This window comes from Atractosteus spatula, chromosome 15, assembly GCF_055471065.1.
Source record: "Atractosteus spatula isolate fAtrSpa1 chromosome 15, fAtrSpa1.hap1, whole genome shotgun sequence".
Classification (NCBI taxonomy): Eukaryota; Metazoa; Chordata; class Actinopteri; order Semionotiformes; family Lepisosteidae; genus Atractosteus; species Atractosteus spatula.
Genome location: NC_142720.1, coordinates 17177611 through 17203528, shown reverse-complemented (window position 1 = coordinate 17203528; position 25918 = coordinate 17177611). Strand labels below are relative to the sequence as shown.

At 38.2% G+C, this 25918-nt stretch overlaps 1 protein-coding gene across 2 annotated transcripts in view; it reads left to right on the top strand.

Moving 5' to 3' along the window:
* Positions 1–25918, top strand: part of camkmt (calmodulin-lysine N-methyltransferase) — a 129803-nt gene that overhangs the window by 87480 nt on the left and 16405 nt on the right. The window contains exons 4-10 of one of the 2 annotated variants that reach the window (XM_088934238.1): positions 2040–2100; positions 4954–5008; positions 7258–7321; positions 13098–13164; positions 15787–15861; positions 25176–25239; positions 25691–25828. In XM_088934238.1, coding sequence (XP_088790364.1) covers positions 2040–2100; positions 4954–5008; positions 7258–7321; positions 13098–13164; positions 15787–15861; positions 25176–25239; positions 25691–25747 — 443 coding nt within the window. In that variant the 3' untranslated portion in view covers positions 25748–25828. Of the gene's footprint in view, positions 1–2039; positions 2101–4953; positions 5009–7257; positions 7322–13097; positions 13165–15786; positions 15862–25175; positions 25240–25690; positions 25829–25918 lie in introns of those variants that run through there. The other variant, XM_088934237.1, reaches the window with a different exon arrangement.

The window sequence follows — 25918 nt, the reverse complement described above, 5'->3', positions numbered from 1 at the left end:
CCTGTATATTATATTTGTATATACTGTATGGTGCCATCATACTGTATATACAAATAATAAATATAATGGATGCACATTCATGCATGTACTGTATAACGTTTCTGCATAAGAATATACCTAAAAACTTTTGTAGAAAAAAGATTGATGCCTAATTGTAGTGTAACTACTGTTAATTTTTCTTAGTCAGGTGTTTTTCCAGTAAATACCACAGCTTTCTATGTCTCTTCCTCCCACGCATTCACTCATGCAGGAACGCAGAATAAATTCACAAGAAAACAATCTGGCATCCTTTTTTAATGGGAATGAAACACTTTGACGCATTATCGATAAGTATTTATTAAATCCCCTTTTGCTTCACCACATCACGGAGCTCAGGGAGCTGTGGGTGCTGGCTGTGAATGGCCCTGTGTCTGGACATGGGGAACTGCGGATGGGTGCATTTAAGCTGCTTATTATATCGACTTCTTTTCTCTTGTGTTTTTTTTTTAATTTCGGCTTCTCTGCTATGATATCAAGAAAATAGCAGCTGAGCTCCTCCATCAAAGATACCAACAGCCAGAAATGAGTGTTTATTTCTTCCAGTGCCAAATTTGATGCAAAAAAAACAATAGAGGAATTATAACACTTTATTACTTAACTAAACGAGGACAACTGACAGTAACTGATAAGCACATCTGCCTGTTACAATTGATAGGTGTTCCCAGGAATTGAGAATATATTTATATATATAGTTATATTGACTTTTCAGAGCTTGGTGTATGTTTAAGTAGCAAAATTATACTCGTGAAGATTAGTAAGAGAGCTGCTGTGGTACTGTGTAGAGCTGGAGGTATCCTTTTGTGATTATTTGCTCTGCATCCATTTTTTATTCTTCTCTTGTATCCTGTGTTTTTCAACATGCAAATATAAAAGCTTTTTTTTCTGAGGGAGTAACAGCATGTGGGATTTAAGATCAGAATGCAACAAATCAATCACATAAACAATCAGGCTGTAAATATTTAAAATTCACATGAGCAGCAGTGTCTCAAGGTTGTATAATTATTTTTTTCTGCACATCTCTTTGTCTTCCCTAAGCTATGTAACAAAATACAACCTCTTATCAAGGCACATTTTGTGCCTCCTTTCTGTTGCATATTAAAAGTATGTTTATGGTTACTCCGTTTTGCATCCAGAGCAATATACTTCCTGATAACAGCTCCTGTATGCCACAAAAGAAGCTGTAGTTTAGGATTGGGCACACCTTAGTACACCTGCTACACCTTGTGTAGTGTGGTTGAAAAGACTGATTACCTACTGATCACCATCAATCTTTCAAGTCCAATATATATCTTTACTTCCACCTGTGTGACAGGGCTTCTGGTTGTTAATCAGCTTTTCCTTTTTTGTATCAAATCAGTCTAGGGACTTTAAAACATAAGTTCATCCTTAGCTAGGATGGTGGGAGTAAAGGATGGAGAGACTGAATCTCAATGCTCTGCAATCAGTGGATATGTGCTGTAGGCTCTGCCCAATTGAAAAAGAACCTCCTAAGTGGTTCAACAAGTACAGAACTTGTTCAGAGTGTAGGCTGAGCCCTGTAGTCCAGGGAGTTATATTTTGAGTCAGGGCTGTGTCATTGTCAGGCTGCAACTAGGAATCCAGAGGCAGTAATCCACTGTTGGCCTGGCACGTCTGAGATAGGGTGGGTTTAAACTAGCCAGGGACCTGTGGTGAAATCTGTGTTAATCCTTTATTCATTGGTTCTTGTGTTGGTGCTGTTGTGTGTCCTACAAAAATATAAATGGTAATTGCACATATAAGAAAACATGCGATCTGGTCAAAGTTATAAAGTGTATTTTATATTTATAGTCTTTATAAGCAGAATATTAAAATTACGGTATTACACTCAGTATTGTTTGAAGGTGTTTAACACAACTGTTAGTATTTTGACTCCCATTTCAGCAAAGTAACCTCTAGACAACGTTCCATCGTGATTAAGCTTCTTTTTCCCCTGCTCATTTCCAGCAGTTTTTAAATTCTTCTGTGCTGTTCTGTTGCAGGTGTATGGCCATCAGAAGAAGTACTGGCCTATTACTGCCTGAAGAACCGCCACATGTTCAGGTAAGTCTCACTGTGCCTGGCCTGTGCTCCCCTGCACACTGCTGTATTGATAGCTGCTGACTGACTGTGTTGATTGAGGTTTAGTACAAAGGGTTCTCGGTGCCCCCCCAACTCCCCACTCCCTGCTCTCCGCTTCAGTCGTCCTGCTGCCTGTGGGCGCAAATACTGCAGTGCAAGCTCCTGGCTGGGGTGAAAGGCATCTGAGACTTTTGATTTCCACTCAAGGCGTTATGTTGCTCTTTGATTTCCTTTTTTTCCAGAAAGCAGGAGTGAAGAAAAAGAGGATCGATTGGTTTTCATTCTGAAGGTCAGGCGAACACTGGTTTGCAAATAAGACAGCATTTTAAGAAAGACCTGCAAGGTGGTTAGGGACAAGGGGAGTTGGACCTTAGAGCTTGGGGGGAATGTATTTTGTCTGTGCTCATTAACCTTTCTAGGTACATTTCATGCACACATCATGTAAAAATAAAGTACAGTAAGTGATGAACTGCCTGTCTTCTTAACCCTTTTCTCTCAGCCCCCTTCACACTCTATTTTCCCAGTCTAGTGATTCGGGTATTCCCAGAAATTCTTATTTGACATTTGTGGGCATTGCATTAAGAACAGTTTTTGTCCCGTTGATAGGATTTAAGTCAGAAAAGGATGAGCTTCACTGCATGAGATTAATGTTTGTGGGTACTGTTCTGTTATGGCCAGAGCAGGGAAAATGTGTTTAAAACATAACAGCAAGAAACACTCTGCAGAGTGACATGAAACAGGAACACAGGGGCGCTCTGGATACGAGAGAAGTGTGTGTGTGTGTGAGACATGCTCCAATGTGCCACCTCTGGGAATGATGGATTTCATAATGTTAGCTTCAACCAGTACACCCTGCTGCTGTCACTTGTCTTCACTAACCCCCTCTTCAAACTTGCTGGAGACACTCAAGAAAAGCAACAGATTTACTGAAAGCTCTAGGATTTCAACATATCACTGGATTTTTTTTTATCCCTTTAAGAGACTGTACAGCCAAATAGCTACCTGTCAGTAGCCCTTTGTCCTAACTGATGCTTATACCAGAACCATTGTGCACATTAATTTTTAATTGCTCATTTTACAACAATGTGGCTTCATTGTTGAGTTATTTTTTCTTATGCTCATGGAAGGTTCAATATTGTAATGAGTTTCCCATATTTTTAAAAAAAGAATACCAGGATTGTCGTCTATTAACATTAAGGATACACTAAAGAACATGTGTAACGTGCTTCACTGATGAATGCATTGCATAAACCACAGGCATATTTATGAAGCACTCTGCTTAAACCATAAAAAAACAATTTTATCCTGAAGGTTTGTGTGAAAATTAAAAATTTGTGTTTCCTTTATTCCTGGAAAATCAGCAACCTTAACCTTTGTTAAAAGTATTTGCCTTTTCTGTTTAGAATCATAAACTCTGACAGATCCAATAAAAAGAACAATTGTTGTTGCTCATATTTAACAATTTATTGCCAAAGAAAGTCAGAACTACACTAAATACAATCGATTCCAATGCCCTCAGTTTGTTTCTTCAAGTTCACTCTGGAGCTACCTGAATGCTGCTCTGGCCGTTAGTCCTGGAGCTCATCCACAGTGGAATGATGGATTGTGCCCAGATTTTTGGTGATGTGACAGTTGTACTCCCCTCAGAAAAGAACGTGATTTACCCTTGTGAGTCACAATCAGTCTTCAACTGGCTGGCATAATATGTAAGGCTTACTTTTAAAAGAAATCACATTTTATAAAGGCATGAGACCTTTTCACTGTCCTCTGTACAATATTTTAGCTTTTAAGCAGCTGTTTTAGTTGGTTCTAGACTCTGTTCTTAAGGGTCGTGGGTTCTAATCCCAGGTTGGATGCAGCTGTTGTTCCGTTGTTCAAAGTACTTTGCTCAGGTTGCTTTTGTAAATGTCATACTTTATAGAAGGGTCCCCAGTTTGTCTCTGTAAATCAGAATTTGCTGTCAATTGACTTATGTGGTAAAATAAAGGAACCAAATAGTATTTTCTATCTTGGTATTTTCTGCCTTTTTATTGTTTTAAATGTTTTTTTTATTTTACTTATGCAAAGGGACATCATTTGCAAGGCAAGAATTAGCATTTGATTGATTCCCATTGAACTAGTACAGTGCTGACAGAGTGCAAGAGGCATCTGCCCCTGGGCCCATGAGCAGGACAGCCCAGCCCATTGCCTGCAACTAATAAAAAGAAGGAGCAACAAAAGCTGCAGAAAAAGGACACCTTGTCAGATTTCGCTTTATCTGTTTCTGTCAGCCTAGTGGTATAAATGTTGCAGGAAGGGCTAATGAGGCAGCCCCCCACTGTCGCCACTGCTTTGTGACTTTTCTTCCTCGTTCTCACTCTGATAAAGACAGCCAGCAGAAGATGGTCTGGCAATTCTTCCCCACTTCCTGGATGTTCCTGTTGTGCCTCAGCTGCCAGATGGTGTATTTGTGTGTGAGTGATATGCAATTGGGCCCGAAAGCTTGGACACCCATCTTTATCTGGCATTTTTCAAAAGTAAAATGGTTGTGTAAAAGAAAAAATGTCAAATGCCAGTCCTCTTTTTTTTTAAAAAAAGAAAAATACTTTCCCTTCGGAGATGCCTGTTAAAGACACAAAAATATATCACTGGCCACTCTGGAATAACATTGGGCTCCCCACTGTGAAGAGTGATTTATTGGCAGGTCGTTAATTTAGTGTGACAAAGTAGTACGTTGTCATGTGTTGCACAACACACAAGCTGAATCAACATTTCCTCCAGTTATCTTTATATTCCATAAGCAGCTGATCAGTTACAGGTGATGATATTTAATTTCTTCTTCTCCTGTAATTTTAGGGATGTCACTGTGTGTGAGTTGGGTGGAGGGATGACCTGTCTGGCTGGACTTATGGTAAGAATCATAACATAAATTTACACAAAGAAAAGCCCCTCTAAAGCACCATCATTTCACCAACGCCGTCTCACAGGTACACATGAGAAGACACGTGCGCTGACACACACGCTGAACGATTTCACAAGGTGCTGGAAGAGAAAAAGCCCTAAGTACCACTTCCAAGTGACAGGTTTGGGGATTGTCAACTGCATCAGCCGAGGTCAAGCTACCGAGTCTTAAGAGACCCTCCAGATTGACTGGCTTTCGAATCATATTGATTTGATGGTTGCTTCAGATGAGCAAAAGCATTTTATCTCTGTGTAGTCAATATCTCTTGTTGTGACATTGCAGGCCGCCAGTGGAGCCTTTTCTTCTCTTGCCGCCATTTGTACAAGCCCCTTCTCTCTCTTTTTTCTTTCTGTCTCTGGAGCACTTCCTCTCCTTTTTTTTGGCCCATGTTTCAGCACCAAAATCTGTTCCAGTTAACCCTGGGCTGTTTTGTTGTATAGCCCATCTCTGACCGCCAGGCAATCAGAGTGAAATTGACATTGAGAAAAATATTTGATATAATTGGAATAACAGACTGTGTAAAATATCAATTTCTTCTTGGACATATATATATATACACACACACATATATATACATACTTTATGCATTATACTATAATGTATACATTCTATTTCAATAATGGAATATAATATTTATTCTATGTGGATATATAAATAGGGAGAAATACTGTAGAATTACAGACATAGTGGAAAAGATCACTAGTCTTTATCACAAATGGAAATTTAGTGTCAGAACAATGTAGAAATGTCAACTTTCATTAGATAAACAGTATATAACAATTAACAGCTGTTAAGATTTCTCTTAACTAGGGATCTGATTTTTGATGTTTAGAGGCCCTCTGTGGGTGTTTGTTTTCAGCCCTTTGCTTAGAAACCCACTGAAGACATGGAGACAGGACAGGGGTCTGACCTGGAGTTGACCTGAGCTGTCCCCAGGTCCTGATCTTTAACTGATCCAGGTTACTGGGCAAAATACTGCAGCGCTTTGTCTGTCATGAGCTGCAAGCATCAACCAGTGAAAAGGGGTCTCAGCAAGACTGAATGATGAAATAATTTGCAAGGTTTCTCTCCTGTCCAGTGGCCAGTGTTGGTAAGGAGGCCTGTGCTAAAATTGAGCCTGACTGAATGAATACCCTGCTGTACCTATCGAACCCCCTTCACTCTTGCTTACTGTCACTCTGCATAGGTCCAAGGCAATGTGCACATGTGGGTGACAGTGTACACGCTGCAGAGGGAAAAAAAGAACTGCACAATTAAAACATCTCAATACAAACTCAACACAGCAGTGTGTGTTGATAGATGATAAATGACCAATGAACAGCCCAGCCAAATTTCCCTGGTGATGCCCATCATGGTTTCCTGCATTTTTATACCAGCAAGACTGATCCACGGCTCTAATTAGATTCTTTTGACTTCGTTCGGCCATTGAGGAACCGTCACCAGGCATTCTCTGAGCCCTGTGACTCACTTTTTATGCAGGCACCAATTTTATGTGGCAGGAAAGCGGTTTCTTTTTCTTTTTTTTATGTCCCACGAATAAAAGCATATTGTTTGGGGTCTGATTGGCATTTGACAAACCTGTCGCGGTGCTATACAGCATTATACAATGTTACAGCCCCAGTGCAGGAGCATGTCAGAGTACACACAGACACACACCGCGCACACACACATTCACTTACACACACAGACAAAGCCATGCATACAAGAAAAGGGAGAGAGAGAGAAAACGCAAAAAAAAAATAGCCTTACAAAGCCATCTGCCTGCAATGCAAAGTTATATGAAGGGCATCAGGCAAGCAGACAGAGCAAGCAGAGCGGCAGAGTGACAGGCTTGTATGATGGCTCTGCCAGATAAACAGAAACCCACAAATGAAAGCCTCTCAGAATACCATCATCCGCTGTCACAATGCAATTACCGAACAGAATGATAGCAAGATAGAGGCTCCTCGCAAATGGAATGATAAAAGTATTGACTGATTTGATTGAATGATTAAAATAATGCAGACATAAAATGAAAAAAAGAAGAAGGGAAGAAGGAAAAAAAGGGAGAGTGACCGGAGACTGTTGCAAAAGAGCTAGGTGAGGAAGCAGCAGAATGCCAGCAGTCGGGAGCTCGGGGTATGCTGGGGCCTCCTCGGGACTGGCGTGTATTTTTTTTCCTACATTCATTTCCCCCCTCTCTCTTTTTTTTTTCTCAGATCGCTATTTCTGCTGATGCGAAAGAAGTTTTGCTATCAGATGGAAATGAAAAGGCCATCCAAAGTATCCTTGTTCTGCTTTAGAATCAACTGAGCTTCGTGCTCATATGCTCATATATATATATAATTACTACAGACCCACAAGTGGTTATTTCTGTTAAGGTATTACATTACATATGATGCAATACTGCAGTGCATAACTGCATCCTGTAAACTTGGGGAACCGTAAGAAGGTTTGCAGTATTTTTATGTTTTAACCACGGTATGTGTATATATACATGTAGGAATATATGTAGGAAACTGCAGTCCACCAACTTAAGTTGCTTTGCATCTCGGTCTGTTTTAATCTGTTGGATTCAATGGAAATGATTTTATTTACTGCAACCAAATTCTACCTTGCATTGGTACTGTTTGCAGTATTTACTTGACCTAATGTAAGAGAAAATTAAATGTTAATGTTACAATTATTTTGCTTTCCAATTGCTGTATAGATGAGGGTTTCAATGACATTTGATTATATAGCAATAGCAGTGCACACGCTGTAGTTTTGGCTATGCCAACCATATGGTTTTATGTCCTTTGTAGTGTTCATCTGAGAATGTCCCACTAACAAAGCGTCAGAAAAGGCTGGGTCCACAAAACCTGTCTAAACATTGCAAAATATCTCCATTTGACTTCTTGTGTAGAAATGTTATATTTCACGGTTCTCTCCTGTGTAAATATATACTGTTGGTAGACTAATTTAATGGAATCTGCTAGTTGATACCCATGAAGCATTGCAGGGAGCCAGCGAAGAAATCAGTTGCCTTCTGGAAATTCTTCATTCATTCTAGAGGGTGTGGGGTTCTGTTGACTTTTTTTACTTAATTAGCCAGTCATCTGAAACAGTAGAATTTAATTTCCAAAGGACTAATCTGTTTGCAGTTTAGACTGAAATCTGTAAGACCTGTCCCATCCAACTCATCCTAGTGACAGAAATGAAAACTAACTGTATGGTAATAAAAACATATTTGAAAATGAAAGCAATGAATAAATCCTCATTGAAACCAGCAGATTAAGGATGCTTTAGAAAACTAGGACTCCGGAATTGTGCTGTGAAATGTCAGTCAGTCCCTTAAGATAAAAAGAAAGTTGTTTTGCCTCTGTGTCCCTTGGTTTAGTCCATTATTCATACTTAGAAAAAATTACTGTGGTCCTACCAGTCATATGATACTATTTTCATTAATCTATGCAAATGGCCTATGTCCCTAATTAAGACACAAATCAGAGGATACTGTACAGTTTCTCATGGTATGGTATTCCGCAAGTCAGCCTCATAAAAATATACCAATATGCGCCTTGACATTACACACATTAATTTGAGCCTCCTTCAGTTAGATTAATCTACCAGTAAAGTAAACACCTGAAGTCATCAAATGTTCTGGTTTGTACAATAAATATTTATTAACTTCAAACACTAGAAATTAAAGTTGTCAAATTGAGTTGTATGTTAACTTCCTGTCCATTGTTCGGTACGGTATTTTTTCCAGTGACATGCGGGGAGCTCAGGTTAAGGTCTTAACAAACAGTACCATATTAAAATGCTGATAGCAGCTTCTCAAATGTTAATTACTTTGCAACCATCGCCAGTTCCTTAGTTAAAAACAAAGTGAAAGCTTTTAGTGCCTGAAAGAACCAGGAAAATGCAGATATTGTAGTGTTTTGGGTTTAACAAAGGTGCTGAAATGATTGTGGGTTTTTGTAGAATGACCAGGCCCAGTGTAAGTCCTCATATTGAAATTAGAAAGACGTGAACAATAGAATAACTGACTGAAAATAAATACAATTTGCTCTCAATTTGTGCTCTAAAGAAAAAATATTTTATTTGTATGACCATTACAGACTGGACATTCAACATGAAAATAATGGTTTGGTTTTATTTATTTTTAACTTTCAGGCTCAATGGGAGAAATTATTTTGTTCTGTGTAGTGTATGATTGCAGCATTATGCTGAGCTTTGCCTTTGAAACTGCACTGTCCATTAAAAATATTTTGTGCATAAGATTGAACAAAAACATTTAGGGAGATCAGCTCTGCATTAAAAACTGAACAAAGGAGTTTTGATTATCACATATAAATAATTTGATGAGTAGAGTCCTTGACTCTATCTTCGCAACAGTGATACGTTCTGAATTTATGGCTTGTATTATCCTAATGAAGGCCTGCTCTAATATTTTATATATTTGGCATTGTTGTAGTTTGTAAAAGTAGATTATGTAGGAGATAACAGAGAGTATGCAAGTCTTTTTTCAAAGAGGAACAATACAAATTTTGACAACATGCTTCAGATTGCAGTAATCTGAATTTTAAAAAGTTTAAAAAAAACTTGGATGGTCGTACAATCTCAAATTATGTGTAAACAATTATAAATGGCTGTTTAAGAAATGTCATTGGATGTTTAAACTTAAAGAGCTATTTTAAAATAGCAACCGTTATTTTTTTAGTCATGTGAGGAGTTGTGCTTTTCATCTTACATTTTAGATGTAGAAATGTGAAAAGTCATGTTAAAATACTTCAGAAACATATTAAAGTCTTTCCGTATTACTATATTTTTTAAGCATCACATATAACTGGAAATTCTTACATACATAAAAATACAGTTAAACTTTTGAAGCTTCATTGGCCTTAACCTATATTTGCACGACAGTATCCATTTTCAAGGTTTTTGTGGAGGTGATTTATTACAGCAATGTTATTCACTAATTTCATACCAGTTGTGAGTGTTTAACATTTCTCATGAGTTTATTGAATACCAGGGCCTGAATAGGATTTTGTTTTGTTGTTGGGAGAGACCAATATGTCGCATATATCAAATGATGAAACATTTTTAAAATATCTTAAAAATAATTAGGTGGGCCAAATACAAATTTGGGAATGCTCGGTCCCCTATGCCACTACCCTTCCATCTGAACCATTTATGCTAGCAAATGGTAGTTTAGGTTGTCAGTTAACACATTGAAGACTCAAGGTGTGAAGTCTTTTTTTGTAGCTAAATAAAGGATGTGGATGTTTAGAAATATGTTTTGGATACTTAGAATTCCATTGCCAACCAATTGGAAACACTGTGTAACAGAGGTGGTGAGGGAACCAGACAATTTGACTAATTCTTCACTGTAATCCCTGAAATTGCCATACATCACTGAAAAAAGAACTGCCTCTAAAAGGGCACAGGAACTTTGATGTGGAAGGTACACTTGTATATTCTTAGGAAATATAAATGTAGGGTATTCTAAACTTCTGAACTGTACTGTATCTCTATGACTGTAAACACAGAAAATGCCACTGGGGCTCTGTGCCTTCTCAGTCAGTCTCCATTTCTCTAATTTACAGTGTCTGCACAGAAAACTGTTTTGATAGCCATGCCTACTTCTTACACTCTTCTGTCAATGCTAAACAAAGTATTTGGGTGTCGTAATGAAACACATCTATTTAACCTGATTTGTTTTGCTGTGGGGTCTGTAACATTTTTTCCTTCTCCTTTAACTACCTCTAGGGTGAGTTTATTTCTCTGAGATTGTGTACATTCTGATTGCATCCCTGCATCTGTATGCTGTGAGCCCTTGTCCTTGTTACTCTCAATGCTAAAACCAGGCTCTGTCTCAACCATTTAAACCAGTTCTGAGAATCAGTATCTACATCACCAACAGCACATCCATTCAGAAATGCATAAATACGTGAGATTGTAACAGAGCTTGTAAAGAGCCTGGAGGCTTTACTGAAGAGGATCACTAAAGGGTACAGTCATTGAAGTCATACTTTAAAAAGTGTACATTTCTGTACTTCAGGTTAGCATAATCATGTAATAGACGATTTATGAATCTACTCGGAGCCAATGCAATCAATAAGTGAAGACTATCAATACTTTAAAAGAATATTTTTGAAAAGGAAATTATTTTTGTGAAGCTACTGGGAAATAATAATGAAAAAGCTCTAGATTTTCATTCCTACTTAAATGGCTCCTGCTTAAATGTAGCGTTTTATATACCAAACGTTGTCTTCACATAATTAGGCTGCATTACTTTGGTTGGCTGAGGAGAGAAAAATATAGAAATACAATTGAAAATGAATTTCTGACAAAGACCTTTGTAATAGAGAAAAATATTAGTTTTTTCCAACTAAAAAACAATACGCATGGTACACTTCATAATTAGATTCACTGTACTGTACCCGTAAAAGTTTAAATTTTAAGCATCTGAGGATTTAACCCAGCTTTATGAGTTACATTTTATGTTTTTATTCTGAAATGTCCAATAGTTAAAAATCAATCAATATTTTCCCATTATGTATAATTGATACATGTCACTTTCTCACAGGCAGGAGCTGAGGAGAAACTCTCCTCTGTCTAGAACATGACTTAATTTTGAAGAAAGCACCGTAGGGGAGATATGCAACACTTTTATTGGCCCTGTTGCCTGGTCTCCTGTCTGTGTTCTGCAATCTGCTTTGTTTTGGCAGGATACAGTAAAGCAGGGAGACTTCTGGTATCTTCGACCTTTCACCCAGGTCACTGCTAGTGATGGGATTACAAGATAAGCCCCTCTTCTCCAGCAGTGACAGCTCAGCTGAGCTATATACATTTTAAAAGGGTACAAGGTGCACATTGAAGACACTCCAGCCTTTGATCTTTGAATTGGATCTGTGCAACCACTCTGGTTATATACAGTATACATATATAGGATTTATCCAGATTCTTTGGTTCTAATTAAATTACCTTAAAGCTACAGAGCATTTTATAAATAAAATAGGGTTGCGTCTGTCCAACAAATATACCTTTTTATTATAAATTGAACATCCCTTTGCAAAGTTGCTGATGTGATTTACATGGGTATATTTTCATCCTTTTCATTACAAATGATCCCAAAGTGATCTACGTATAGGGACAGAAGCCCAAATAAGGTGCTGCACCCTCCTGGGTAGGAGTCGTTATGTGCCAACAGCCCCATTTCATGCCAGATCAGGTAGATAACAGCAATTGATTCACCAATTGAATTAAGGGGGAACTTTAGATAGGCCAGACTTTATAGGCCCAAGGGTACTTTAGCCAGGACACCATCATTAATATCACTTCTCTTATAAATGTAACTGTGGAAGTTTATTTAACAAGTAGTCATGACCTTGACATATCTTTCTGAAAAATCGCACCTCCTACAGCTTGAGTTCCACTTACAAGAGGCATTGAGGCATTACTGAGGCATTGGCTTTCTTTAGAAATGCTATCCAAAGGAAGATTGCTACCCACTGTTCCACCAGGACTTAAGAGCAGCTACCTGGATTTCCTTAAAGGTGCCCCATCCCTGTCCTGACCAGGCCCAGCCTTGCTTAGCTTCTAAGCTCTCAATTATAGTTATTATAAAAGTTCTCCAGGACCGACCCTTTTCTGTTTTGTTTGTCTGAATATTCCGTAACAGGCTGAGTGTTTTGTTGAGTGTAATTGGACATCAGATACACTTCTAAATAGGTGAATTAAATTGTGTTTCTTGTTCTTGTTTATATAGAATTGAACCTTACAATTCAAGAAAAATAAAAACAGTCTGGAGCAGTGCCTTTTAATCAGAGCAGTGAGCATAGGCCTAAATTTCAGTGTAAATATCGTGTGTTTCTTTTGTGAAGAAACACATCAGTAAATATGAACAACAAATGCTGTTTTGCAATGCTTGTACTGTAGCATGCAAGAACTGTGCTTTGCCTTGGTTTTTTCCACAGTTAGCCCTACCCTGCCATGACATTTTTGCTTCACCTCAACTTTGTCTGTGTGTGTATGTGTGGGGTAAAACTTCCATATTTTCTTAACTGACAATCAGATGTGCGCAAAGTCATTGAACTGAACAGAAAGGCTGGCATTTTCAAGACAGACACTGTGTCAAGCTGGTAAGGCATCAGTATTTAATCCAATTGTTTCATAGTGTTTTAATAGCTCTGAATGAAGCTGTCTCAAGTGCTGCTAGTATACAATGTCATTAATTACAATTTAAAAGAAGATGATGACCACAAACTTTTTTTCATTTATTTTAATATGTATAGCTTTATAATGCAGATATCTAATTTGCACAAAGCATTCGTTTTACATTTTAGTGGATCAGACTAAACAGGTAGTCTGTTTGGTTTTGTAGATCTGAATGATCTGGGGTCAGGGCTGGGTTGCATTGAACTTTGTGTCTTTATACAGTATCTTGTAATGATAATGACTGAACTCATTCCAGTTCTAGAGGTGACTCATTCCAGTTCTATGAAGGGCCAGTTTTTCTTAGCCTCTGAGATCTGAGATCTGACTTCATAGTAAAGCTTTATTTTCTCTCACTGATATACCATTGATGTAACTTTCATAATAAAGTTGGTACAGTACGTAGAGCACAGGTGTACATTCCTGTCCGTGCAAGTACAGATCTTCAGGCTTACTTTACAATTAATGTTCAAGTTCAGGAATATGGCTGTGCTGAATGAAAACTTTTGATTGAAAGCTTTCATCCAGAAATAATTATAAAGGAAACATACAGCACTGGATTCCATGTTCGTAAGTGTAGGGTAGGGATAGGGAACTGGAAATAAAATTAATTATCTCAAAAAGCCATTTTAAAGTTAAACGATCTCACTAGTTGTTATTTTTTCTCCTCCTCCTATATTTATGCCATGATGGTAAATTGAAAAAGTAAACATATAATTAGGCTGCATTACTTTGGTTGTTTTTTTTTATAGATTAAGCTTCCTGTCAGAACGTGAGATGGGGAGGGTGAAGGTCGTGTGTGATTGTATGAGGGTGTTTCTGTTTCTGAAGTCACTGAATAATAGATTTCAACCCCATGCTGGGAAGAAAGATTGTGTTTCCACAAGACATAATTTTTGTTTACTGAGTGTTAATAATTACTAATTAATAATCAGATTTTGTTGTCTGGAATATGGCATCTTTTAAGGAAAGTCAAGTGTTTTAACTAATTGAGTACCATACTTGGGCTGCTCCCAAAGCCAGGTTCTTTTCCAAATATTTCCCTTCTCAGGTCCAGGCATTGCTGGGTCAGAGTGGATCACACTCTGAACGCAGGAGTAGTTCAGAAATAAGCCCTGAATGCCATTGCAGTGTGCTATCGTCATGTAAGGCGGTGTCTTTAGAAGCTCTTAGTACAGAGCTGTGTTTTCTGGTTTCTTGTTATAGCGGCACAAAACCAGTATTATAATGTAAGTTGTACGAGTTGTACAGTAAATAACTCTCGGCCTATGAAATGTGTGAAGTGCTTTCTGTTTCAAACCTTACATATGTCCCACTGAAAAGGCCGCTTGCTTCAAGATCAGAGTAGTACCTTGTGAACAGAACCCTCTGTTCCATTTTTTTTGGTTGTTAAAAAAACTGCCACATGATTGGTTTTAATTAAATAAGACTATTTTGAGACTAAACTTTTAAGCTAAAAAAAGTAAAATGCCCGATATGTTCCGTGATTTTTGATCTTCTTATTTTACTGTTATGTGTAATGAGAAAACTTGTGCTCAAAATTTATCAGAGGCTTTTTATGGAGAATTTAAAGTCTGCTTTACCCCAGTTTCACACTTCTAAGTTCCTTGCTAAGCAGAATTTAAAACCCACAGTATTTCATAGTTGCATGGGGTTGAGAACTACAGCCTCACAGCTCCAGGGCCCTAGATTTCATTCCTGCTTGAAGTATGTGTCTTTGTGGAGTTTGCATGTTCTCTCCGTGTTGACAAGGGTTATCGCCAGGTGACCCACTTTCTTCACACCTCCCAAAGGCATGCTGGTTAGGGTTCCCAGAGGGGTTTCTTAGAGGATTTTAGACCTGGGGATGTTCTCAGTACAACCAGTTCAAGCTGTGGGACTATAGAGAAAAAAACAGATTAGCTCAATGGAGTGAAAGACTTCCTTTCATTTCTGGTCTTCATGTTATAATGTACTGAAAATTCTGGGTGGATTAGAGTGTCCATGTTCTGATACGTAAATGCATGTGGCAATACTGCTCAAATCAAACCTTGGGTGACGAGGGTTGTTTTCTCTGCTAAGAAAAAAAGCTTGTTCTGGCAGTGCACCATGTTTCATAGTGTGATCATCAGGTTTAAAACATTACAGACAAGGTTTATGAAAGTTATGTTTACTGTGTTATGTAATGGCCGTTTGGGATTATTAATATAGAAGAGTTATATCGCAGCAGTATATATTCAGTGCAGATCCATTTGATCCCTTAGTGGTAACATTTTCTTTCTATTCAAAAACAGATCTCTGGCTGTTACCATACTAGAAAGGCTATCCTCTGAGCCTTTTCAGCACTAGTATTCCCCTGTATTTTAAATATTCACTCAGGGGGGAGTACAGGGTGCATGTTTTACTATTTAAAAATGTCTTTTATTGTTTGCAGGTAAAATAAAGGCTAAAAAATCAGCACAACTGTCCTTTTTTATTTAAGCAGTTATATTGAATGTAATAGCAGGAATGCACACCTCTTTAAATAAGGAAGAACTGTGGCTAATTCCTTTTTTGTGTTTTCTTCCCAGCGTGGTGCGATGGGACGATGAGTCTGATGTCTCGGCACTGGAAGGCCATTTTGACATTGTAATCTGTGCTGACTGGTAAGTACACACAGGTCTGATGGAGAGGAGATGAGATGAGAATGAAAAGAATCCAGGGCACTGGACGCGAGGTCTTATTGCTGCCTGATGGCTCCACAGTGTCAACAAGATGGAACAAAGCCACCTTAACACCGACAAATTAATATTCCTCTCCATGTGACAGTTATCAGATAGTCTTCTATCAGACAGTAACTTCTACCACATTATTTCCCCAAGGCTGAGTTTGAGAGGCATTTCCATTTTTCTGAAATTGCCTCTTTTTCATGCTTCACGTACCAGCAAATGGATGACTTAGGCAAATTGCAAATAATTATGGCTCAGTGAGGAGCAGAGTACAGGGAAAACGAGTGTAGCAACACAAACAGCTCAATTAGCTGAATTCTTATCATAGATCTCCCTACTGATAGAGGAATAGTATTTTTTTTTAATCCTATACTTTTTCTGTCCTGGGGCTTCTACATATGTGTTAATGTGAATTTGTTTCATTGCCTATTTGCTCATTACTTGTTTTGTCTCTTTTTTTCTTTGAGAGAATTTCCTCCTTCTTGCTATGTGACTGCAGTGGTATATTCTCTATTTCCTGAATCTCAATAATGACTGTGCTGGAGGAACTAGCTATTAGTCCGTGTATATATATTACTGTATATTGGCTTGTATGTGATAGACAGAAAGAAACAGGAAAAGTAATGGTGTAAGTATGTTGTGGTGGACTGAAATCTGTAGCCTATACTCTGATTATCCGTGATACTCCAGATACAGGTGACCACAGTGTAAAGACTAATTATATTACAATTGTATGTTATAGTTTGAACCTCCTGCTTGTGATTATATCTGAGTACTGTCCTTTGCAACCCTGGACTCAGAATGTGACTTAATCAAGTATTGCTGTGCTTTCCAACTCTTTGTGGCTTGAAAAATTCTTCCCAACACAAACATGTTACGATATGTTGGATGCTACTGAGGGATTTTCTGAGTTCTGAAACGGTGAGGAATAAACTTTAGTCTGCAACTCAACCCATTGAAAAAAGTTCAGTTGGACTAACAGTCTTTGCAAAGGTTCAGGCCAGTCAAGTGAACCTTAAGGAGAAGCCTAACAATATCATTTTTGAAGGAAAAAGGGAGAATATTTAGGCATTATTCTAAACTTTTTGTAACAAAGCCGAGAGTGTAACGGTCATCTTTCAATAGCAAATGAAGGCCTTGCCATCCTCCAATTGCGTTTGTGTGTCCGTCACCGTCAGACAATCAGAGCTACATGTTTGCATGAACACAGGAAGAGCAAAACCAATCAGAACAATACCTTCACTTGACCTGACATTCTGTGAGAGGTCAGTCATTTTATTTCCCCTGCTATTTCAGCTTGCGTTTCTCCCTGCTCAGTTCTGAAATTTCCCATGTTTAATAATAATAGTAATAAAATCATGATAATAACAATAACAATGGCAAAAATCAGTTTTTAAAAAATGTTGCAGATTTCAATCATAAAAAATATATTGTGCTTTGATTTATTTTGTACACATAATACATTTCATCCAGTGATTCACACAATGGCGTTTTATTCTGTGTTGTTTCGGTCCTTGGTGCTAGGCAGCTGATAATTGCCAGGAGAAGAGTGATCACTCAGTGATTAACGGTAGGGCTGACGATTACCTGGAAAAGGTCAATAGCTACACTTCTCTTGTTATTAATTATAGTCTTTCAGGCAATCACACGGTAGGGACAGTTTGCATGGGACTGACAGCACACGGCAGCAGAGACTTCATTTAGTGGTTCAGGTTGTATTAAGTGCATTGAGCACTTACACTACACAGAGGGGGAAAAACAACAAAAAAACAGGTATACGCTTTGTATTAAAGTGGGAATAACTAAACGTTCCTGCCTACACAATTGAAACACTCCACTTTCTGGCCATATTCTGTGGCAGCACAAAAGGAGCGTGCCTGCCTTCTGAGGTACTCATTCTCAGATCTGGGATTTGAGCACCACATGTGAAAGTATACCTTTATAAACTTATCATTGTTTGTGCTTTTACCATAGTTTTGCTATATTTTTAGCTATATTTTTTACTATAGTTTTAAAATGACTCCACTCTGCTTTACCAGAGCAGACCACAGAAACAATTGTACATTACACTAAACTTTGCTTAGAAACATTTATGATGGTATTCCTAGGGCGGAAGTATTTGGAAGCTGTAGAAATCCACAGCACACTTTTGAAAAACCATGGTAAAAATGCAGCATGAATTTTTATGAGGGTCATGCCAACACAGAAACGACAAACAATCTGAGCTTAGGTTGGTGTCTGAGAGGAGACACAGAAAGAAAAATGGAGATTAATAATGTTATGAATAACAAGCATGTAACAGATGCTTAATCCCTGAAAATGATTTAATAAGGCTTATGGAGTAATTAGTAAGGTTCCCTAAGTTTACAGTTAAAAAATGTTCACTCAGCTACCATATGGTCAGTCTGCATTATTAAACTGTCTGTTATTCCTGTTATCCCTCTGTTCAACAGTGAGACAGTTTTAACCTGCTTTCAGGAACTGTTACTCTTATTGCCTCAACATGATATTGCTAAAAAATACAGTGTGGAGGCAGACAAGCCGGTTCCTGTTTAAATTTGCACTCAATGTCACGCAGGGGCCAAGAAGCAGAACTACATTTGATGTTTCTGACTGAATAATGCTTTTTTCTTTTGTACTTTTTTTTTAATATAGTTGTGTTCAAGGCTCTGGACAAACAAATCCAGAGGAGGACAGCTCTTTTTTAGTGGAATGTATTCTGGCCATATGTGGCCCATATTAAAAGTAAAGTAAGAATTAATTAAAAGTAAGAATAACTAAATTTGCGTTTTGATATATTTAGCATTTTATATACTGTAACGGACAGCCATAGTAGCAGTCTTCAGGGTTAATTGGACAGGTGAATTTGTCAATGCATTTACTGTTTATCAAATGGGAGGAAAATGTTAGATTTTTCCCCTGCTCTAGTTTCTACTGCTATTGAGTATTCTCTGAATTCCTCACTAACTATAGGAGACAAGTTGCATAGAGCTAACAGTTGCATAGAGCTTTTTGAGAGCTAAAGATCCTTTTTGTGTACCAACTGTGGTGCACTGGAATAATACCTAACAATCACTTTATCTGCTCACCTTCTGTCTGATAAAGCCAGTATTGTGGACATGTGCATTAAACAATTACATTTTTAAAATTCACAGGTCTCTATAATCCTTTTGTTTGGGAAAACAGGAGCAATAGTGGGGCAGTTTTAATCATCTTTTACTTATTTACATTTTTAAGGGAGCACACTTCATTTTCCATGATACTAAATAGCAAGTAATTAAAAAGGTGCACAAAAATAAAAAAAGTTCTGCATCAAAACAGGTAGGCTAGATGAAATAAAATAGTTGAAACTCTTGAAACAACTCACACAAAGGAACCATTTGGCTCAGTTTCATGACTTAAGTATCTTTCTAATTTTAAACCTTGAATTCCAATATAGCTAAGTCTGCTTGGCTAATATCACTTTTGGCACGTCTGGTCAGGTCGTCTAAGCTGCCCATGTGGGGGCATTCTGTTAAACCCCTTTGTCTGTGTCCCTGGAAGGCCACACTGGAGTTTCTTAATCAGACTGAAGGAAAGCACTGTCCTTTCCCCAGCAGTGCTCTTCTGGGTTTTCGTGGCTAGGAATCTGGAGTCAGCCAAAGGGAGGACCATCGTGCATCACTGGTGAAGCACAGATCTCTTAGTCTCCAATCTACTCACTCAATCACTTGATCTGCAGATGGTCCCAGCCATCTCTTCTGACGAATACACGTGCGCACAAACTCGCAGGCGCTCAGTTGTTATCCACAATAAGCTGGGAGCACCGTTTATCTAATTGTTTATTTACTCAATATGAAGGAGACCCTGCTTTTGTCCTTCACCAGAGCTTGGAGGGGCAGGGGGAGCTTATTTTTAGAAATCATTTCATTTGATAAAAAGCATTTCATCAATTGAGGAGAAAGAAGAATTAGTACTGTGGAAAAAAAAATCACAGCGAAACAATCAAACAAACCATGGAGACACATACAAAAAAGAAGGTATTACTCACTAATCGTCAATAACATGAATCATCTGATTAAAATAAGCAGCTAAGCAACACCATATGATTTCGGCAAGTAATTTAGTAAATGCCTTCCTCACCCAATATTAGAATGGATACTTCAGGTTTCATTGCACCAATGAAGTTAATGCGGGCCGGATTAGACCAGATTAAGTATGAAAGTCAGGTCAGAGCGGCAGCCATCAGATTGGGAGACACTGGGCTTCTCCGTAGCTTAGATGAGCCTCACATATGGATGCTCTCCAGATTATAAGGGTGAGGCAAGGTACTGCCAAGAAAATTAGAGTCAAATATTGCTCTTCAGACAAATTGTGGAATAACTTAGATTGGCTCCCTACACCCCCCCTCCACCACCACCATATTGTTGATATTCTCACCATGTCATCCTATTTTGTACTTGAAGGATAACAGAGGGGAGACTCCATAAGAAGGTTTTCGTTAATATACTTTTGTAATGCACTACCCTGGCTATTTATAAAGGCTTAAGTAGCCTGTTTTCCCAGACCAGCATGACACAGGCAGTCTCTTAACCACCCTGAAGGATGTGCTTGTGTATTGTTTTTGGTTCGGTAATAGGAACACTTCGCCGGAGGGGGTGCGGAGCCTTTCATTTCAAAGCACCGACACTGAAATTTTCGTGTTGGGGTTAGGTGGTTGATTGGCAAGTCGTTGGAGGTTCCTTTTTCTCCCCTCTGAATTTTTTTTTGTATTTCGTTCTCACAGGTTTATCACTTACATCGCTTAAGAGTTCTCTGTGATGCTCCCTGCTACAAACCTCTCAGCAGGCATTCGCTGTGTTCCCGACTCTCTCAAACATTCATGATTGCTCACCATGCCACGCGTGTCAGTCACTATTCATAAAACGGTACTACCATCAAAAAAAAAAAAAGGAGACACATAAAAATGGGGCTCGGGGAGAAAAGGCACTTGCCGGTTTTCTTTTTACATGTGCAGGTGTGGTTTTTTCTAACAGTGGCGGCAAAGTGGAGTTGAGACCAGGGAGTGGAGGAAATCGAAGTGCCGAGACACTGTAGACCAGCGAGTGTGCTGCAGGAAGAGTCACGGACTGCAACCTTTTTTGGTTGAAACGCCATTGTTAAAATGTGACCTTCCACTTTCCAAACAGGAGCCTATTAAGGAAGGGGAAAAAGAAACGGATTGTGTGTTTGGAGGGTTATGACCCTAAAATATTTAAAGAGGTCATTTCCAAATTTATCTTCAGAGTTTGCTCTCCACGTAGTATTTTACATGAGTGGAAGCAGTTTTTTCAAACAAATTAAAATGGTGGCAGAGGAGAACTTCACCCCCAGATGTTCTGCTGATGCTTCAAAGGCAATTGAAGATCCCATGAATTCAAATGTTCTTTTGAAAAACCATGGCAGAAACTAAAGACAAATTGTACAAGTTTTTTTGCAAGAGACTTGAAATTATCCTTAGCTTTTAAGATGTTCTTTTCACCATGTATTGCTCAAGATTGATTAGGGAGTCATTTATTCAAATGTCATTGCAATGTAAAATGTTTATCACAACTTTGATGTCAACATTTTCAAACCTACACTACACTTCATGTTATTATTACCATCTGCATTGTTAGTTGTCTTAAATAGTCCTTTTGTTGGAAAAAACATTGAAATGTAGGACTCATGGGTTACTTACCTTTTTGTCACGGGTATACATTCACAACAACCATAAAGGAAAAGATTTCAAACATAGTTAAACTAGAGTGCACTATTATTATGTCAAGATTATAGAATGCTACCGCTGCATATACCGTGTCAAGAGAAAGAGTGTGGTTGTAATATTAATAACTCACAGTTTCAGGACAAGTCAGCTTAGCTTCCAAATATGACAGGAACAACAGTTCATGCACGTCAAACTAAGATTTCCTGATTTGAGCTTTTTTTCCACACCTTTATTTCTGCAGAGATACCACAGCAATGCACAACAATGCCCGAGGCCTCTGTGCTGTACAAACCCTTATTACACGTTCAGTAGTAATATAATTAGATTGACGTGTCTGCCCACGATACTAATGGAGATGACATTGCTATAATTATGTTTAAGATACTGGGAGCAGCTTCTCATGCTGCTCTATGGATGCGAACTGGGTAGTGTGTCACATTGACCAGATTCTCTGGAATCAATACGTCACTTGCACTGTCACAGCAGTTTACGTGAACTGTAATAACTCAATGAATGTGTAATTTAGGAAATTGCACTGGAGAGGCATTATATGAGTGGGACTGCGATACAACAGTTTTGTAACATGGACTGTCATGGCCTGGCAGGTATTTTTTTTTCCTTCATTGTGTGGGGGTCAGAGAAACGTGATGTATTTTACCTAGTGCCCTAATCTATTCTACCTCAGCAGCTCTTTCCCTGTCCAACTTGATTGAATTAATTGGATCTGGTAAAGACCTGTTTACAAGTAAAGGCATTGGTTTGAATTAAACATATTCTGCAGAGAATAATTCAGCATCATGGTTCTCTGCAACACTCCTTGCCACAGGGGTGTTCAGATGTCAGTACCTATTTCCCTTCACGTCACTCATAAGGACTGGCAAAGCCCATTGCCTTGCACAGATGATTACACCGGATTCTTAATAGACCTCTTTAGTGACACATCTCCATGTAACCCTCTGCCTTTGCCCTTTGCACTCTGGTCATAATGAAGATAATCAAGTGACTCTGATTTAGGTCAAGTCAAGCTGGTCTTTAAACAAATCTTTCAGAACAAGAAGGGCTGTAGCAATCTGACCCTTACTTTTTCAGCTTTTCCAGTGTGACCATGTTAGTAATAAAATAGAAGAGTTAAAAGCAGTGGCTAATAAGAGAGAGGCCTTCTAAATGGCAATAGAGACGTTTGGCTAGCTTCTTTGAAATTATGGGTATCCTTCAGCTTTAAACATGGTGCTTCAAAGTAGCATAGATCATGTGTAAGCTATGGAGGAGTTACGTTCTGCGTGCGTCATGCAAGTGAAAAATAGAGTCTCTCAGCCCATCCGTTCTTGTCCAGTACTCTGTGCTCAAAGCTGAGAAGTATAATTACTAGGTCTTGAGTTAAAATTGCTTGCTATCCAATTGGCCATTCATACATCACTTGCCTTGTATAATAATCATTATTTAAAATAAAGAATGCATATCGCTTCTAGGATGTAGTAGGTAAAATTACTCCTGATATATGCACATTAATGGCTTGTGCAACTTTCCTATGTTACTGTAGACTATTCAAAATAATTGCATTACAAATTCAGCTACTCTGACATACTAAATGTATCAGGTTAACTTCTCATGAAATTGAAGAAAAGGAAAGAGGGATTTATTGCTGATATTTCCTCATTGAGACCATTTGCATATGGAAGGTCATTGACTAATGTGACTGGAAACTTTCCCCTGATTCCACAGAAGGTATGTAGAGATTTGGATTATCTGGATCTGCTTGTATTGTTTCATTTAATGAAATTACTTGTGAACTAATTTATTATAATATTGGAATATTAAGAGTGCACCACGCACTTCAATTTTAATTTGAGTAACACCACCAGCGCACGTCAGTAGGATGTAATGGGCTTGTGTTGGCATTACTAGAATTAAATAGAGCCCATTTTGTTGTTTTATCTGATTGCTAATGCAAAGTATATTTTCAGTAGCTTATGGGGTGCAATGAAGTGAGAGGTAATGTCTTTCAATGATATTTACCCTGTTCATTTCCTCATCGACTTGCGCTCTGTAGAGGACTGAGTGCTTCTCAACCTAGAATTACAATTTTACTGTTGGCATTTTCTCTTTTGTCGAGCTTTTAAACCCCTTCGACACAGAAAGAATGACTGTTTCAGAGAGTAGCTTTGGAATTTAGTCTCCAGAAGCACAACGCTGCTGGTTTTGTGAGGAGATGGCTGCTGAATTTGAAATTTCAGGATGAAATTAAACCTAAGGGTTTGAACTTTTATTTGTCATAGGTAAAATCGCAAGATAAAAATTAAAAGAAAACAAAATGTGTTGTTACAGAATCATGGATAGGATTGCTTTATTTGGATGCAGTTATCCATGAATTATTTGAAATCCAATTATTCCTAATAAAGGTTGCAAATACCCAGAGCCTATCCTGGAAACAAAGTGTACAAGACAGGACTGCACTCTAGATAGGATGCCAGTTCTTCATAGAACATGGTCCACTATTTCAGTCGTATGGACAGGACTGCACTCTGGACTGTCCGCGCTACTGTAACTGTCACACCAGTGTGCCACTCACTGCAGTCATATCTAGTGTGATTGGGTAGTTGGTGCACATCCTTGCAATGCTTCCCTTTCGAACTTCACCCCTTTACACCAGGCAATATTGTTCTAACATTCATCCCATATCTCCGATGAGCCCTTGGGGCCACTCACCTCTGTTTAGATCCCAATCAGATGAAGCAAATAATAACATATTCAGAAGTCAGGACCACAGAATACATTTTAAACATTCCCTGATTCTTGATATAACTGCTAAGCTGACTTTCAAGCGGTGCAGTTGAGAAAGACGGACACATATGAGCAAGAAAGGTTTTAAATTTGGTATTTTATAAACGGAATACATTAGTAAAGTATGAATTGAGTGACATAAATGAGATCATAACCAGTCACTGCTGTAGATTAATTCCTTAACTGTAACAAATCCCTAATGTTGAACAATACACCTAACCTTAATACTAGGGTTATTTGCATGGGGTATTTTTTCCCTCTATAATACTTAATAAATGTATTAACAGTTGTTTTATGATCCATTGATAAGTGTATTTTTCCGACCATAATCTAAAATTCGATCAGGAATTCTTCGGATCAGATTTTTTTTTCAGAACTGTCAAAATTACATTTATGTCCTTGTATTCCATGATTCATTTTTGGAATGAATGGCAGTTCTTTTCAAATGGTGTTGATTTTTTTTTCAATTCCTCTCGCAGCAGCTGCTGGTTTCAGTGGCTGCTATTCTGCGTGCCCTCCTGTAGATGGCAGCGCAGCTGGGGCGGGATATGTGTGTGTGTGCAGTTGTGGAAAGAAAGGGAACAAACGATAAGGAAAAAAATACTCTAACTCATGCAAATTGTTTTTCTTCTCTTTGTGGTTTTATTTGTAAACAAATGAAAATAAATAGCCTTCTGCTTATCTTTAGCCCCTATCAATGGAATGCATTTTAATCTGGCTTCTCCTCTTCCCCTCTCAATGTCAGCCTCTTTCTGGACCAGTACAGAGCCAGCCTCGTTGATGCAATAAAGAGATTACTCAAACCGAATGTAAGTGTGTTTCAATTTTCTCTAAAGCACTGGCCTCAGAATAATTAGTCCGCATACAATGATTGAGACAGTAATGGAATGGCAGGATTAATGTCATGTAATACTTTAATACTTATTATGTCCAACTCGAATTGAGTCTTCTAATCTATCTGATGCTTTCCTAATCATAAACTAGGGAACTTCTTATACTTGGCCTTCTGATAAGACCCACGGCGTGTGAAGCAAAGTAAATGAAAAAGCTTCAAAGATAGTATGAGATTACTGTTTATCTCCTGGGTTTTCAAGTATTCGCTTTGATAAAAATGTCTTTATATTAAAAAAATGAATACATTCAAGGTTTGCTGTGTTGGCCTCTGTCATTTGTAATCCACTCAGCGGTAACCTTCCTGATCTAAGCACTTCTTTCAAAATTCTTTTTTTTTTCCCCTCATTTCCCCTTTCTCACTTCCAGATAGTTACAGCACCGTCTGTCCCACTAGCCAGGGAGGAAAAAGGCCAAGTAAAGTGAAACAGCCTAAGATTTTATCCAAGAAATGAATTACAGGAATAAATGCTATAAAACGAAAGCTATGACATTGCTATGTGTATCCTTTTAATAGAAATCATGGCCTTTGTTAGCTTTTAAAGTATACAGTATATTTTCTGTTTTGTACTGTATGAGAACAGCTCATGTTTTTCA